General features: G+C 50.7%; 1 protein-coding gene across 2 annotated transcripts in view; it reads right to left on the minus strand.

Annotated features, from left to right (window-relative positions):
* The window catches only part of UNKL (unk like zinc finger), a 40,393-nt gene that overhangs the window by 23,921 nt on the left and 289 nt on the right, over positions 1-16,183 (minus strand). For both annotated transcript variants that reach the window (XM_019648670.1, XM_019648669.1), the window contains exons 2-7: positions 14,956-15,165; positions 6,176-6,352; positions 5,547-5,680; positions 3,658-3,793; positions 2,722-2,839; positions 1-85 (exon numbers count right to left, since the gene is read on the minus strand). In XM_019648670.1, the coding sequence (XP_019504215.1) occupies positions 1-85; positions 2,722-2,839; positions 3,658-3,793; positions 5,547-5,680; positions 6,176-6,352; positions 14,956-15,165 (860 nt within the window). The remainder of the gene's footprint in view (positions 86-2,721; positions 2,840-3,657; positions 3,794-5,546; positions 5,681-6,175; positions 6,353-14,955; positions 15,166-16,183) is intronic.

The raw sequence follows: 16,183 nt of genomic DNA on the forward strand, positions 1-16,183 counted from the left end.
TTTCCACATGTGCGAAGGCACAGAAAGGACCCCGAGGGCAGTAGCCAGTTTGGCGCATGTCATTGCACTTTGTAGACTTGTAGATCTAGGAAACAAAAATGAAATTAAGATAAAATAGAGAGGCTGTATTGGAAATGGGTTTCCTTGGGAAGCCCAGAGCGGCTGCATCACAATGCAGAGAGCTAAGCTCCCAGTCACAAAGGGGTCTCCTGAAGACTCGGATGTGGATGTGCTCCCCCCCGACTTCCCCTGCATGCCCGTGGCAACTGAATTCCCTCCCCCGTGCAGGGCTAGTCAGCCTGGGGGACGAGCGCCTGCAGCTCTGTCCTTGAAACCACACTAAGTCAGCTTCTCCACTTGGTGTTTTCTGAAAGATGTGCCTGGTTCAGTGCCTGGTACACAGCAGGTGCTCAAGAAATGCCTGTTAAATGAACATGTGCGTCTACTCCATGGCCAGACCCGATCCGCTTCACTTGGGTCAAAGATACTCTCACTATCACAGTCAAAAACACTGGGGTCTGCTCCCGACCCCTGCCCCTAGCGCACCGGGACCCAGGAGGGACAGACAGGCTTCAAGACCCCTGCCGCCCCTCATGGGCCTGGCTGGGGCAGGATCTCTGTGCTCCTACCCAGATCACAAATGACACCTCATCACTCTGCCTTCCCTCCCTGCCTCAAGTGCTGCTCAGTCCCTTTGGCGCTTCAACTGTCCCCTCAGCAACCACACCAACAAAAGCAATTTCATAGGGTCTCGAATTCACTAAAAATACCAGGAAGCTAAATGTCATGTCATATGCAGTTTAAAGCACAGAATTTTGGACTAGGACACACTCTCAAGATATGAAATGCAGGGACATCGGTCCGGTTAGCTCAGTTGGTTAGAGCAAAGTGCTCGTAACACCAAGGTTGCCGGTTCGATTCCCACATGGGCTACTGAGCTGCGCCCTCCACAACTAGATTGAAGACAACTTCTGGAAAAACACACTATTCCCCAATAAAATTTCTTTAAAAATTTTAAAAAAAGAAAGAAAATAAACAAAATGTAATCACAAGCCTTTGGAAGAGGTGCCCGCCCCTTCCCAGAGCCCGGGGTGTCTCACTTGGCATAGCCCTGTGTTTCCTCACTCAGGCACCTGCTTTCACGCCCAGGGCAGCCTCTGCACACACATGTTGGCCGTGCTGGTGCTCAGTGCCCTCTGAGGGAAGGGCATGTTCACTGTTCTGAGTTTTGTCTTGCTCGTGCATGAACGACGTAGGTATGCACGGAGCTGTGTGTATAAAACAGATGGCGAACACCCCTGAGGTAACCTGGTGTGTGACACAGGACATTCACACACCCATGTGGCTGCAAACACCACAGGCAGGCCTGGAATAAAACCAGGTGTGAATGCCACAAGGGGACCACTGTTCACTTTTTTTCTTCTCTATCGAAAGTCACAGCTGAAATACACAGCTGAAATACACAAATAAAGTTAAAATTCACTAGTATCATGGGTTTGAACTCCCAATTCTGCACCTATATGACCCAGATAAAAAGAGCATCTGTTTGGGAAATGGGTAAGAATCACAAGTGCTGGGAGAGCCACAGAAACAAATGGGAGTGTCGTGACCTCGGGGTGCAGAGCCAGAGGTGAGGTGAGACTTTTTACTCAAACACTTCTGGTGTGAACAAGCGCAAGATATTTTCTGAGTTTCAAACATTGAATGAACGAGTACATGAACGAACGATCACGTGACTAGAAAAGGACAAAATAGAATCTTGAGCTGGTGGTTGTAGGGCCTGAACACACACCTGGACTTCAGGGAGAAGGCATTGAGGTGAAGGCCACGTGCTCTGCTCCCTCCCATGCATGCTCCAAGCCAGGGCAGCAACTCTGTCCCTGACTCAGCCGTACAGGCCACAGGGTACCCCTCTCCTACCCCCTGCTGCCCGTTTCGCCCCTCCAGGCCCCTTGAGTTTAGCAGACCAGACTGCCTTAGTTCACAGGGGTTAGCACACCGTTCAACACCCCTGTGGGTGCACATTTCCCCACCACTTGCGCAGCCCTGGCCCCCCACCCTCCCTGGTCCCCAGCTTTCCTGCTGTCTCAGGCCCTGAAGGGGGCTTGTTTGCTTGTTAGTTTTTCATACAAATCCAAGTGAGCTCTGGTTGGCTCAGCAGGCTCTCTCTGGTTCCAGAATCCGCACATTCCAAAGGACCGGCCTTGACCGGCTCCTGGGAGGTGACCTCTGAGCCCCTGGAATGTCCTGCCTGGTAAGTGTCTGCTGACCTGGCCTTGGGCCACACCCGAGAGTGACAATGTGATTTTTGGTGGGGGCCCTGGGCCCTGTGGTATATCAGCTCAACCTAGGTCAGCCATGTCCCCACAACTGACTCAAATAAAAACCCTGGACACCAAGGCTTGGGTGATTTCCCTGGTTGGCAACACTCTATGTGTATTGTTACACATGGTCACTGGGAGAAGTGATTGCTGTCCACACCTCACTGGGAAGGGACAGCTGGAAGCTCACACCTGGTCTTTCCAGGACCCTGCCCTTTGCTGATTTCAATGAAATGTAATGGCTTTGCTAAATTCTGTGAATCCTTCTAGCCAATCCCTGAACATGAGGGTGGTCTTAGGGATCCCTGAACACAGAAAGAAGGGGAGTCACCCAGACCCACCCTCTCCCAGGGTGAGTGACACTGACCAGCTGGCTGAAGCCCCTGGCCCCTGCTCGTACCTCGGGATGGAACTGCTGCTCTGTGCGGGAATGGCAGTACTGACAGCTGTCCCCACTGTCACACCTCGAGGGCTCGCCCCACTCATCGCCATGCTTCACACTGGGGCACGGAGTGGACCTGGGGGACAAGGGGGAGTCACAGGAGGTCATGAGAAGAGACATCCTCCACGCGTGCCTTGGGGTGTTGGTTTATCTACCTATTGCTGGGCTCACCTCACAGGATCGTGCACTCACATCGCGAGGGACCGCAGGCAAACAGCCCCTGGAAGGAGCAGCCTCTTTCCTTAGGATGAGCAAGAGCAGGGGAGACGCCATCTGAACCCAGAAACTACTCAGGGGCCCCATGTTTATTTTCCACAAAAATTAAAGTGACTCTGAGTCAGGGCCACCCACGCCCATGGGAAACACATCTTGGAGAAGCAGCCAGGCCTCCTTCAGCCGGGAGAAGAGACGCGGCCCGCAGCCCATCTTCGTGCAAGGCTGTTTCAGAATTGGATCTGAGGCTCCTGGCCCTAAATATGAAAATTCTAACCCAAATCCTCTATTTTTCATGTACTTGGCAGTGTTATTATAACCTGCTTGGGTTTATAGAAAAAAATTACCACCAGTGGTGTATATAAGAGTTTCCTTTAGTTTTTACAATTTTCTATCCCATCAATAGGCAGTAAATTCACTTATCTTCTCAAGCAAGTATCTGGTAACTAAAACTTAGAGACTACTAATTTAGGTTCTTTGACTCTGAAACAACCCAGAGAAAGAACAATGATTATAATAAACCAACTCTTTCTACCTGAGATTGGGGTCCCCTGGGGCATGCTAGGCAGCGTCAGATGAGCAGAGAGTGGCTCTTTGCTCAACAAAAAAGCTGGACCCAGAGCTCAGTGTCTGAAGGAAGACGGAGGTGGGGGCCCAGGTGCCCATGGTCCCAGGGCTCACCTGTACTGGAACCTCCTGGGGTTCCGCCGTCTGTCCCTGCTGTTGTGGTAGTGGGGACACGCGTAGCCCTGGCGACACAGGCGCGGCGGCTTTGGGCACTGCTCGGTCTTGTAGCTGCCCAGCACAAAGTTGGTGTCTGAAAAACATGGGTCCACATGGAAATATATACACGCATGCTCACAGCACATGCATGTTAACAGCAGCACTAGTAACGTATCCAAAAGGAGACAAAACCCAAACCCACGTGTCCATCCATGGATGAACAGATAAACACAACGTGGCCCACCCATACAGTGGAATATTATTCAGCCATAAAGGAATGAAGCAATGACACAGGCTACAATGTGGGCGAACCTCAAAAACATGATGCTTAGTGAAAGAGGCCAGACACAAAAGACCACATATTGTGTGATTTCATTTATATGAAATGTGGAGAACAGGCAAATCCACAGAGAAAGTAGACTAGGGGTTACCAGGGACTGGAGGAGGGAAGTATGGGGAGTGTCTGCTGATGGATCTGGGGCTTCTTTGGGGAAATTAGAGAGAGTTTAAGAACTAGATAAAGGTGATGGCTACACAACACTGTGAATATACTAAAAACCACAGAAATGCACACTTTAAAATGTGTGCTTTAACCCTAGCATAAATGATGCACTTTGGTCATAATGATGTGTCGTGTAGGTTCATGACTATCCCAAGTGTCATACTGTGGTGGGGATGTTGGGCACATGGGGGTTGGCACAGGGTATATGGGGGGGCTCTCTGTATCTTCTACTCAAGAGGAACCTAAAACTGCTCTAAAAAATAAACTCTATTTTTTTAAATGATTAGTTTCATGTACCTGAATTTTAGCTCAAAGCAAAAATATACAGACAAAAAGCCACCAGAGGTCATTTAAAAGCAGTAACCAATGAGAGGATTCCTAAAACTCTCATCTGCTGCTGGGCTGGGGAATAACTGACACCGTATTACATACGCCATGGTTTTTATCTACACCTGCTCGGCACACTGAACATCAGGGGCTGAGGAACCAGCAGGACAGAAGTGTGGGGGGGCAGTCCCACCCCACAGTGAGGGCAAGAGCGGGCAACACTAGGTGCAGGGTACATCACATGACCATGTTGTCCGTCCAGGCCAATTCCAACTTCAAATAATTTCTTACATGACAAGCGATGTGAACCACATAGCGGGACATGGAAAGAACAAATAGGGGTTTAGGAAACAAGAAAGCCGATTTTAAGAAAATAAAAATTGTAAAACATTTGTTCACAAATATTGAGTGCCTCAAAAAAGATACAAGGTCCTGCGCTAAATGACATGAAACGCACAGAAATAAGTTGCATGGCAATGGCCGTGAGACACAGAGACTCATAGATATCCTTCAGTGAGCAAACAGATAAATAAGCCGCAGTTCATCCAGGCAAGGGGATGTTATTCAGTGATAAAGAGAAATGAGCTCTCAAGCCACAAAAATACATGGAGGAACCTTGAATGTATATTACGTAAAAGAAGCCAGTCGGAAAAAGCTACATCCTGGATGATTCCAACTCTGGAAAAGGCACGATGATGGAGACAAAACTATAGACTTTTGTTATGGATCAGTGGTCTGGCAGGGGACGTCTGGGAAGGAGCTGTGACAGTGTGCGATCCCTCCTCCCCAGAGAAACCGCCGTGTAAAGGTAAAGGTTTAGAGCAGCCAGGGGGCCAGGCACCTGGGCTCAGACCCCACTTAGCCCCCAAGGAACGAGGGTGAAGTACCTGACTCGATATGTCTCAGTTTTCCCATCGGATCTATAAATGAGGGCAGTGGGGTCCACATTGAGAGGGTCACTTTCCAAACAGTGACGAGGGCTACCCCTGCCCACCCTCTGTGGTGGTCACAGAGCTACCTTGCCATCTGGGGTCCTCGCCCAGGATCTTCTCAATCATAGCCTGGCTGGCCAAGACACCGGGCTGCAGATCAGGGATGCCGCCCCCACCGCCGAGCTGGCCGTTCTGCAAGGCTTCCTGGGCCTGCAGCTCCCTACAAGCAAACGACACATTGGTTATGGCTCTGGGGGTGTCCAAGGCCTTCCAGAAGGTGACAGAACCACTTGGTTCTGTCGCTTTACAGAGCCGCCCACATGTCACTGGAGAGGCTGGCTGCCTGGAGGGCTCAGAACAGGCAGGTGTCCCGCTTCCTGTGGGCGCTCCCCTGTCCCGGGACAACAGTCTTGACCCAGATCCCAACTGCATTGAGCTTAGCAAGGATTCGCTCATCTCTCTCACCCCTACTGAGCTCCCACAGCATGCAAGTCAGGAGGAAGGAAACTTCATTTCATTAAAATAAAATCTAATAAAGATTTTATTCTAAAAATCTTTTTAAATTTATTAAAATCTTTTAAATAAATTTTATTTATAATAAAAATCTAATAAAATCTAATAAAGGCCCAGAAAACGCTGCTTTAGACTAGCGATGTCTGACACGCTGCGGAGGTGAGGGTTCACCAGCCCACCTGGCGCAGGCCACCCCACTCACCTGATGTCGCACACAGGCGGCCGCAGGTCCAGGGGGCCATGTGCGAAGGCGCAGTGCAGCCCGTTCTTCACGCAGTGGCCCCGCGCGTCCGTCTCGTGGATGCACGTGCCTGTCTTATAGTAGCGCAGGTGGTACTTGCGCTCCGTGTCTCCGGTCGTCCGGTGCAGGTACGGACACCTGGGAAGCAGAGGGGGTGACACACGCCATCTGGGCCTCAGCGCCTGGGGACAATGACCCTCAGTGCCAACCTGCTCTGCTTCTCATTAGCACCAGGCCACCAGCTGGCTCTGTTTTCCCAAACATATGCGCTGACTGAAGGATTAACATCGCTGGACAGAGCACTGGTCCCTGATTTGGGATCCTCCCCCAAGGCAGTCAGACCCCCACAAATCCCTCAGTTACACATTAGAAAAGCATAACACTGAATTTCCCTGAAAATCACCCTTTACAAATTTTTAATGAAAAAAGTGTGAAAAAACAAAGTTCACCACAGGATACAGCTGTGTCATTCATGTTTCCCGACAAGCTTTATCCAATACAGGGCTGGCAGCCTCTCCCATCCCCATCCAGGTACTTTCAGGGACCCCTCAAGGGAGGGAGGGAAGGAGCCTGGGGACAAATACGGGGCCTGGACATAGCCGGAGGAGGGCACTGGTGAGAGATGGATCAGGAGAGAAGTGGATGGGGGGAGGGACAGAAGGGGCAGCATCACACAGGCCACGCATGGCCCAGAGCCACATGCTCCCCTGGACAGTCACACTCGGCTCCCCAAGCAGAGACAGGGGCTCATGCTGCAGGGATGAGGCAGCTGCAGAGGTGGTTTAGAAGGTTCTGGTATATGTGGAGCATGGGGACTGAGCCTGCTTGAAGGTCAGGCCCTGCAGACAAGAGACATAGGAGGGAAGGGGATACACCAAGGACCCTGATGGCAATGTCCCCTTGAGGGGCCCAAGAAGCAAGGCAGGGGCTTGTTGCTCTTTGTCCCAATCAAGGACAAGGCCCCTTACCTCTTGCAATGGCCAGGTGTGCCATGTGAGGTGTGGGAAAGGCCCACTCCCACCTTGCTGTCTGTAGGCTGTGGACCTGGGTGCTAGGAGCACCTGTGGGGATGGCTCCCCACCCAGGGCACAGATGGTTGGCACTTTGCCACCTGACAGGATAAAAAAAGTAAAATAAAAAACGACCTAGTGATCATCCAGCTTAAACCCCTGTCTTATAAGATGAGGAAACAGGCTCAGAGTTCAGACAGCTCACCCCAGACCTAACTGAGCACCTGGGGTGGGCAGGGCAGGAAGGGGAGACAGGGGACACCGCGCCAGGTGAGTCCCCAGGCCCCCAGAGCCAACTGAGCAAAATTCAGATTAGAAACCCACTCGGGGTCCAAATGTGCATCCAGAATTGCTGGAAGCAGGGTCTCGAGAGAGGTTTGCGCACCATGATCACGGCAGCATGATTCACAACAGCTTAAAGCTGGAACCAACCCAAACGTCCATCAGCTGATGAATGGACTCCAAAATGTGGTTCATCCAGACTGTGGAATATTATTCCGCCATAAAAAGCAATGAAGCACCAAAACACATCACAATGTGGATGAAGTCTTGAAAACATCCTGGTGAGTGAGAGAAGTGGAGGAGAGGTACCAGGGGCTGGGAGAGGGGAGAATGGGGAGTGACTCTTTAATGGGGACAGAATTTCTGTTTGGGGTGATGAAAAGAACCTGGAAATAGAGAGGTGTCGTGTTTGTACAACATTGTGAATGTAATTAATGCTGCTGAATTGTACAGTTAAAATGGTAAATTTCATGTTACATATATTTTATCACAATGTTAGACAAAGTCCATTGGAGGCAGACAGAGAAGCGGGGGGGGGAGAGATCTTTTATATATTTGTATTGAAATATAATACACCTACAGAAAAAAAAGGTCACTGGGCAGCGTGTGGCATTTTCACAAACCGACACACCTGAGTAATCGCACCCAGATCAAGAGGACAGAACACAACTGGGAACCCAGGAGCCCCCCCCACCCGATGAACATGCAGGGAGGGATGGCAGCATTTTCTTGAATGTGGCAGAAACTAGAAATAAGGCAAATGGCTCCAAGAGGCAAATGGCTCCAAGAGGCAATTCGTTCAATAGAATAAGGAAATCCTCCAGTGGAATACCAGCAGTCATGACAATCACCAAAGATCCGTGAGAAAAAGGAAAGGTGGAAAATGGAGAAAGCAGGTTACAAGACAACTTGGTCTTCACTTTGCAAAAAGAAAAAAACATAAAGAATTATTATTATTGGGTCGTCGGAAAAGTCATGACGTATTTTTTCTGTTTTTCGTTGCAAAAATGCATCATGACTTTTCTGACAACCCAATATCTCACTAGATATAAATATGAAAAAGGAAGCATTAGGCATGTGTATAGCCTCTACGTGCCGACATACAAGACAACTGTTTTTCCTTTGTGTTCCCTACGAGGAGTTCCAAGAAACGTTTTCGGGAGATGTAAGTGAAATGGTCAAATATGAGGATATTTACTCTATGAAGCATCAACACGCCCTTGTCTAAAATCCCTTCAACAAACTTCTATTTTACATTTCAAGCTCCTCCAAGCCCTTCCCTGAGTCTTCGCCCAGCGATTTCTGGAACCCAGGGAGCTGAGGCTGTCATGGGCAATCCTCGTTCGTGCCAGGACCCTCCCTTACTTTTCACATAAATATGCAGATAAATATCACTATTATAAAGAATTTGAAGGAATAGAGAGACGAGGCATTCACAGAGCAATGGGCTAGAGAAACAAAACAAAGAATGTACAAAACAGAAAATGCAAATGGATCTCGACCTCGGTGAGGTCGAGTATCTTGCTTGTGATGAGAGAAGCGCATGTAGAAAGTGCCCCTGCTCCAGGGCACAATCGTACAGTTAAAAATGATTACAATGGAAAACTTTGTTATATATAAGCAGACACTGTTGCCGGCAGGAAGGCAAAGTGTTGCAACCTCTCTGGAGGAGAAGACAGCAGATACATTTACTGTCACCTAGTGATCCCACTTATTGGAGACCTACCCCAGAGACGGCTGGTAAAAAGAAAAAAAGACGTCTGCACAACACTATCACTGCAGGACTATCTGTCATCACCAAAGGCTGGAAACAACCAAAGTTCCAAAGTTCTAGAATAAACGACAAGGGAACTCAGTGCAGCTCTGGGAATGGGAGGACCACTAGAGAGGGGGTCCCAGGAGGTATCTAGCCAGGGAAAAACACTAAGTGAAGGGCGTTTATATAGGAAGGTGGGGGGGGGCAAGAATACATATATATCTGCTTATAGCAACATCAAAAAATATGTGAGGGAACTACTGCTTAATGGGGACAGAATTTCAGTTGGAAGGTGGAAAGTTCTGGAGATGGATGGTGGTAATGGGTGCACAACGATGTGAATGGACTTAATACCACTGAACTCTACACTTAAAAAAGCTCAGCTAGCAAATTTTATGTTACATGTGTTTTACCATAATAAAAAAAAATAAAGTAAAACAATTTAAGCTAATAGGAAAGCCACGGTTTTACAAAAAACAGTTACAGTCTTCACAACGACTTATGCATTTACTACAAGTTTAGCACAGGAATTCCACAGTCTGGGGGAGAGGGGTACCATCACACAAGAGCTGAAACAGCCTGACAGGTTTTTCTATAGATCCCACTCCATACAGCTGTGGGGGGGCAGGGAAACACCACCCCTAGCATCGCCGACCTGCAGAAGACTCCTTATTTCCCTAATCTAAATTCTCACTTGTTCTCTAATGATCCCTCGGGATAGCTCTCAGCATCATTTTGTTTGGTCTATAGAACCATCACCATGGCAACTAGAGCCAGGCCAAGGCCTCCCATTCCCCAGCACTGAGCACCAAAAGGGAACTACTATTTCACTGGGGGGAGGGGGGGGTGTCACGTCCTGCTTATTATACGACATAAAACATGAACTGACCTTAAAATACTGGAGCACATTTAGTGAGAAAAAAATGGCTTCACCTGAAGACCATCTAAGGGGTGGAAGGGAAAACTGCTGAGAAAACCCAGTGGCAAAGCCAGGCCCCTGCCTGGGGCAGGGAAGAGGCTGAAGAGACCCAAGGGGTCAGCCCAACACCACGTGCAGATTTCTTCTTGCAGCGGGAATGCACTAATCCCTCCCTGGGGCCACCGTGCCACCGACTGGTAGGGCCACTGCCAGCCCCGCAGCACCTATGATGTGACCTAGTGTGATTTGCTGAATTCAGGGTGACACCTGTGGTTCTCAAACCCATCCACAACAATTGGTGACTCGAACAGTGTAATTAAAACAGGGCTCCACTGATGGCATGGTGCAGGGTCACATACTGGACACAGTTCTATCATAATGCTGTGGAACCGCTGACCCAGGATGAAAGAACAGGGAGGGTATGCCAGGGGCTCAAGATGGCACCCTGAGTCTCCAGGAGAGACTGAAATTGTCTCCTTCCCTCCAGTACCTCTCACTTGAAACAGAAGTGAACCACCAACTCAGTTTATGCATGAGACCAAGGCAGCCACCAAACTCAGGTCCACTGAGTATAACATCTGTCTGTGAGCCGGGCCAGGGCTGGGCCATGGCACCCACACTGGAACGTGCGTCAGAATCACCTGGAGGGCCTGCTAACCCCAGACAGTCTGCCAACAACCTCAGATCCGCATGCAGGCAAGTGCCCAGGTGATGCTGATGACCACTCTGGGGGCCGGTCCAGGAGACCCACTGGGCTGAGAGGGACACGGTATGACAGAGCAGGCGCACTAAGCCTACGACATGCAGAAAGGTTTCTCTAAGCACGTGCTCCTAACAACAAGGCTACCGGTTTTGACTCCCCCATGGGATGGTGGCCTATGCCAACCCACAACTAAGATTGAACACAGCACCTTGAGCTGAGCAGCCGTGAGCTGCCCATGGGCGGCTGGATGGCAACTGGACTTGGAGCTGAGCTAGCTGCACCCTCCACAGCTAAGATTGAAAAACAACAACGGGCTGTTCCCCTTCCCCAATTCCCCAATAAAATCTTTAAAATAATAAAAAAAAAAGGCTTCTCTAAGTCAACAAGTTCCACAAGCACACCCAGATTCACAAGGGAAAGCCCATCGAATCGCACATCATCGGCCCACTCGAAGGGTCTGGCTCCCAGATACCCCACTGTGCAGTGAGAACGGACCTGTGGGGAGAAATGGCAGGGAGCCCTAGAAAAAATAAGACAGATCTCTAGAGTCAACCTAGAAAGTTACACCACATAATGGGGGGGGGGAGCATTTCTTACTAAAAACAAAAAAATCTGTAACTGTGGGAGTTAGGGACAGCCTGTCTAGGGCAGGAGGAGGGTTAACAGAGGAAAGCGGACATATACTTTGGACACATATAGTTAGGGACTGCTTGAATTGTTTTCCACTAAAAATGTTCACCTGGAGGGGACGCTGAGACCCTTGGGAGGGTCTTGTCTTTTAAACGTCAGAACTGAAATCTGTAAACGCCTGGCCAGAGCTGAGAGCTGCACACACGCAGTATCCTGTAGTGGCAGGTGCCAACCACACCTGGGTTCCAGGTGTGAAGACCAGGACAGTCCGCGTGGGGGAGCAGGACCAGCGAGGGACCTGGGGCCGTCCATACCCCATGCCTCTCAGGACAGCTTTCCGGAAGTTTCTAGGGGCTGGACCCCTAGAAACTTCCCCACGAGTCGCTTTCCTGGAAGCTCCAGCCTAAGAAATACCTGAGATGGATCCGCCCAGGTGGTAACACCGACCCTATAAAGCTGGGCCCGCCCCAGGCTCGGGATAGGTTTCCTGCAAGGCCATTTCTCTCTGGCAGATTAGGGAGTGCGCAGAACAGTGGACCCTGGCAGTCCTGCCGCGCAGCTGGGAGACCAGTTCCCACGGGGGCGGGGCTGGGGTCACGTGACCCGGACGGCCAATCGCGACCCGCGCCGGGGAAGGGGCGTGTCCGCTAGAACAAAGAGCAATGGGAAACGAAGGACCACAGGACTCCAGCGCAGAGGGGACCCTCCGCAGCCAAAGGGGTGCCGCCCACCGAGGAGAAAGGGTGACAGCGGAGGGGAGGAGGCCACCCAAGAAGGGGTAACGGAGGAGGGGTGAGGGCGACGGTCCACCAAGGAAAAGGGGTGACAGTGGGATGGGGGATGACAGCAGGAGGCCACCCAGAGGTGACAGCAGGAGTGCCCATAGCGGGAGGGGTGTGACAGCAGAGGAGACTAACCGCCTGCCAAGGAAAAGGGGTGACAGCGGAGGTGCCCACAGAGGGGGAGATGACAGAGGTAGTGGGGGTGTGATAGCAGGGGAGGGGCCGTGGCAGGAGGGTGATGGCCGGTGTGTCAATTCTCCTAGGGTCCCCATCCCCTCCTGCCCCTGGGCTCAGCCCCATGGTGTTCCCAGCCAGAGCCAAGAATAACGTTGGATGACTAAAGGGTTGGCTGAGGAGGGTCTTTGTTCTCTAATACATATTCATGTTTTAAAATAATAGGTTGGAAATAAAATAAAATAATAAGTTGGTAGTATATATGCTCAAAATAGAAATTTCAAGAACCAGTGAATTGAAATAAAAGGAAGAACCCGTCCTTGCTCTGAAAGATAGTATCTATTTATGAATTCCATGGCAACTCTGCCGTGAACCAGAATATGTAAAACAACAGGACAAACTCTGGACCATTCCATTTGTGGGTGATGGGAAAGTCCCTCACCCATGGAATGAGCGGTTATTACTAAGGAGAGATCCTCCAGGGAGATGGCTGGCTGTCAAACGCATCCTAAAGGGCCGAAGCAAGTCATCTCATGTGCTCAATATAAGTTATGAACAAAATCTTTAATAAGATACCTGTGACTTTCTTACTGTGGAGAGATGTACACAGGATGCATCCAAAACAGAAAACATCAAACAAGCATCTTAGTCCCACTCATCCTGTTTTCCAATGATACTCTGCATGCCATTTAGAACACACGCTAATATTTTTACAATGAATAATTGCATATTCCTTAATTACTATTTGAGCCCAGTTTTAAATGACCACCCTCAGGTAGGTGTTCATTGCAGTGCTTTTTATACCTTAAGAGCTGGACACCACCCCCATGCCCAGCAATGGGGTGGAATCAACACCAGCACATTCAGACCCTGGGACCAGAGATAGATATTAAAACATGCTTTCTTTTCATGCATGAAAAACATCACAAGTGAACACTGACACTTAGTCCCCCATACTGGACTCTGGGACTGAGTCAGACATACTGGGTGACTGAATCCCCAAACCAGGGTCAACTAGCAGGGGACCCCTCTGGGCAATTTGGGACCCAAAGTCCAGAAAGGCAACTGATGTGACCAAGGGAAATGGGAGATCTGATGAGAGGCCTCAGCTAGACAAAAACATCTCTCTTCCGAAGACCCATTCCAGAAAACACCGGGCTCAAGAAGCAATAAAATAGAGTACTTTTCAAACTTCACAGAAGTATAACAATCTTAACAAAGGTGGAGCTGGCTACATTCTTTCAACAGGTTTTAAGCTGCCTTATCTACGACACTATGTAACTAGCTGGTGTTCAAGTAAACACCTTTCAGTAAATGTATAAAGTTTGTAAGGTTACCATAGATTAAAAGCTGACTCCCTGACCTAAGCATGTTGGAAAATGAAGGGAAAACAGACTCACACAGGTCTCTGTGTGCAGTGAGGTGAAAACTGTCTTCAAAAGGAAAAGTACCTGGAGAATCACCTCCCTTCAGAGGACCAAGGGATGGAACGGCAAGACCATCCCCAAATCAGACCCCATCCAGACAGAAGCTGAGTAAGCTGATTTTTTAAAAGGGCTGGAAGGCACAGTGATACCTCCCCACTCCTGGCAGGAATGGACAACCTCCACCTTACCTCAAACAGCCCACAGGAAAAAAATCACACACACACCCCTCCCATTGATCTCTGTACATTATATGAATATACAAGCTGACCGTACTTTCCCTGTTTTGCCATTCTACATATTTCAAAATAAAGACATCTGTTCATAACACCACTAGGAAACTTGTAAAAAAAAAAAAGTCAACTCAAACAAAACCTTGATTTCTTAAACTTTAAAAGTGCTCCATAAATGAGTCTGAAGTAACTTTCCTATAGATTATTTTTTTAAAATTAAACACGTAAACAGCAAGAAAGGAAATATTCCAGATATATTTGCATAGTGTGAGCAGAGGTTCTAAAAATCTCTCTTGTTAAAAAAGCAACCAACAACTAAAAAAAACCCCAAAAAACCAAAACAAACAAACAAAGAAAACTGGTCCTAAACCTGAAAGCTTTGCCTCATTAGGGCTGGTTCTGATGCAGGAAATTAAAAAACCCTGTGGCAATCAAAAGTGGAAAAGAAGCAAATTCGGTTTGAATCATTGGAGGGTTATTCCTGAGACACACATAGTCCTTCCCACACTGGCCTAAAGATAGACAAATGCGCCACCCCCCATCACCAGTCCTGGTCTCCGAAAAACTTCAGAGTAAAGATAGGATCCCTTGGAATAGATGTGTGCCAGGTGCTGAAAAGAACCAGGGGTCTGCTCCCCAGGCAAGGCCAGGTCGAGGGGCAGGGCAGCTGGCGCTGTCCCCCAAACACACACACACACACACACACACACACACGCACGCACGCACGCACGCACACTCAGTCTCACACACACACACTCACACACACACACACACACACGCACACGCACACTCACACTCACGCGCGCACACACACGCACACTCACTCACTCGTCGCCGTCGGGGCACACGCCGCTGGCCTCGTCGTACTTGGAGCAGTACACGTCCGGGCTGTAGTTGAAGGTGCCGTCGCGCCTGCGGAGCGGTCTGCGCCGACGCTGATTTAGGAAATGCCAATGGAAACAGGTAAATGGCCTGTGCTGGGTGCACTTGTGCTGCACAAACAGGGAGCACTGCTCTGTCCTAAACTCCTTTAGATACCTAAAAAGACAAACAGCGTTGCGGGTCGCTTCCGCCGCCACCGCCGCCGGCGGGCGGCCCTGGGACTCGTGGGCGGGGGCCGGACCCCGGGGGCCCAGGGCGATGCGACCCCAGGCGCGACCCCCACTCCCGAGTCCTGATGGCCCCAGACTGCCCCTCCCCATCCTGAGCCCGGGTGCGTTTCCCGGACCTCAGGCCCGATCCCCCAGACCCCATGCACAGCCCCCATTCCTACCACAGACGGGACCCCCCAACGTTAGGCGCGACACCGGGAACCCAGGCGCGCCCCGGGCCCCAAATCCAGCTGCCATCCCCGATCCCAGACCGTCCCGGACCCCAGGCGCAGCCTCTCATCCCGGATCCCAGGCTCGGTCCCCGGCTCTACTCTGAGTCCAGATGGCCACCGCCCCCCGCCCCCAGCACAGGCGCGTTCCTCGGATCCCAGGCATAGTTCGTCGATCCCAGGCAGGGTCCCCGCACCCAGGTCAGGCCCCTCATCCCCGACCCCATGAACAACTGTCACTCCGATTCCAGATGATTTGAGACGGCCGCTTCCCCACTCCGAGCCCGGGAGCATTTCCCCGACCTCAGGTGCGATCCCCCAGACCCCATGCGTGGCCCCTCATCCCGTCCACAGACGCGACCCTCAACTTCAGGCGCGAGACCGAGACCCCAGGTGCGCCTGGCCCCCAAACCCAGGTGACATCTCCGATCCCAGAGACAGCCCTAGTCCAGATGGACGCCTCCCCCGAACCCAGGCGCAGTCGTCCTATCCCCGACCCCAGGCGAATTCTCCGCGCCCCCCGACCCCGGGGCTGTTCCTCGATCCCCAACAGGGGCGCGTGGACATCCGATCCCCGGCGCGTTCCCCAACCCCCAAGCCCAGGTGCCACCCCAGACTCTGGGGTGCCGCCTCCCGACCTCAAGAGGCGGCAGCCCGAGTCGGATTGGTGGTCCACCGCCCGGAGCCCAGGAGCCGCGCGGAGGCCTGGTGCGGCGGAGGCCGGGGGTGGAGCGG

Source organism: Hipposideros armiger, unplaced genomic scaffold (assembly GCF_001890085.2).
Source record: "Hipposideros armiger isolate ML-2016 unplaced genomic scaffold, ASM189008v1 scaffold_126, whole genome shotgun sequence".
In the NCBI taxonomy this organism is placed as follows: Eukaryota; Metazoa; Chordata; class Mammalia; order Chiroptera; family Hipposideridae; genus Hipposideros; species Hipposideros armiger.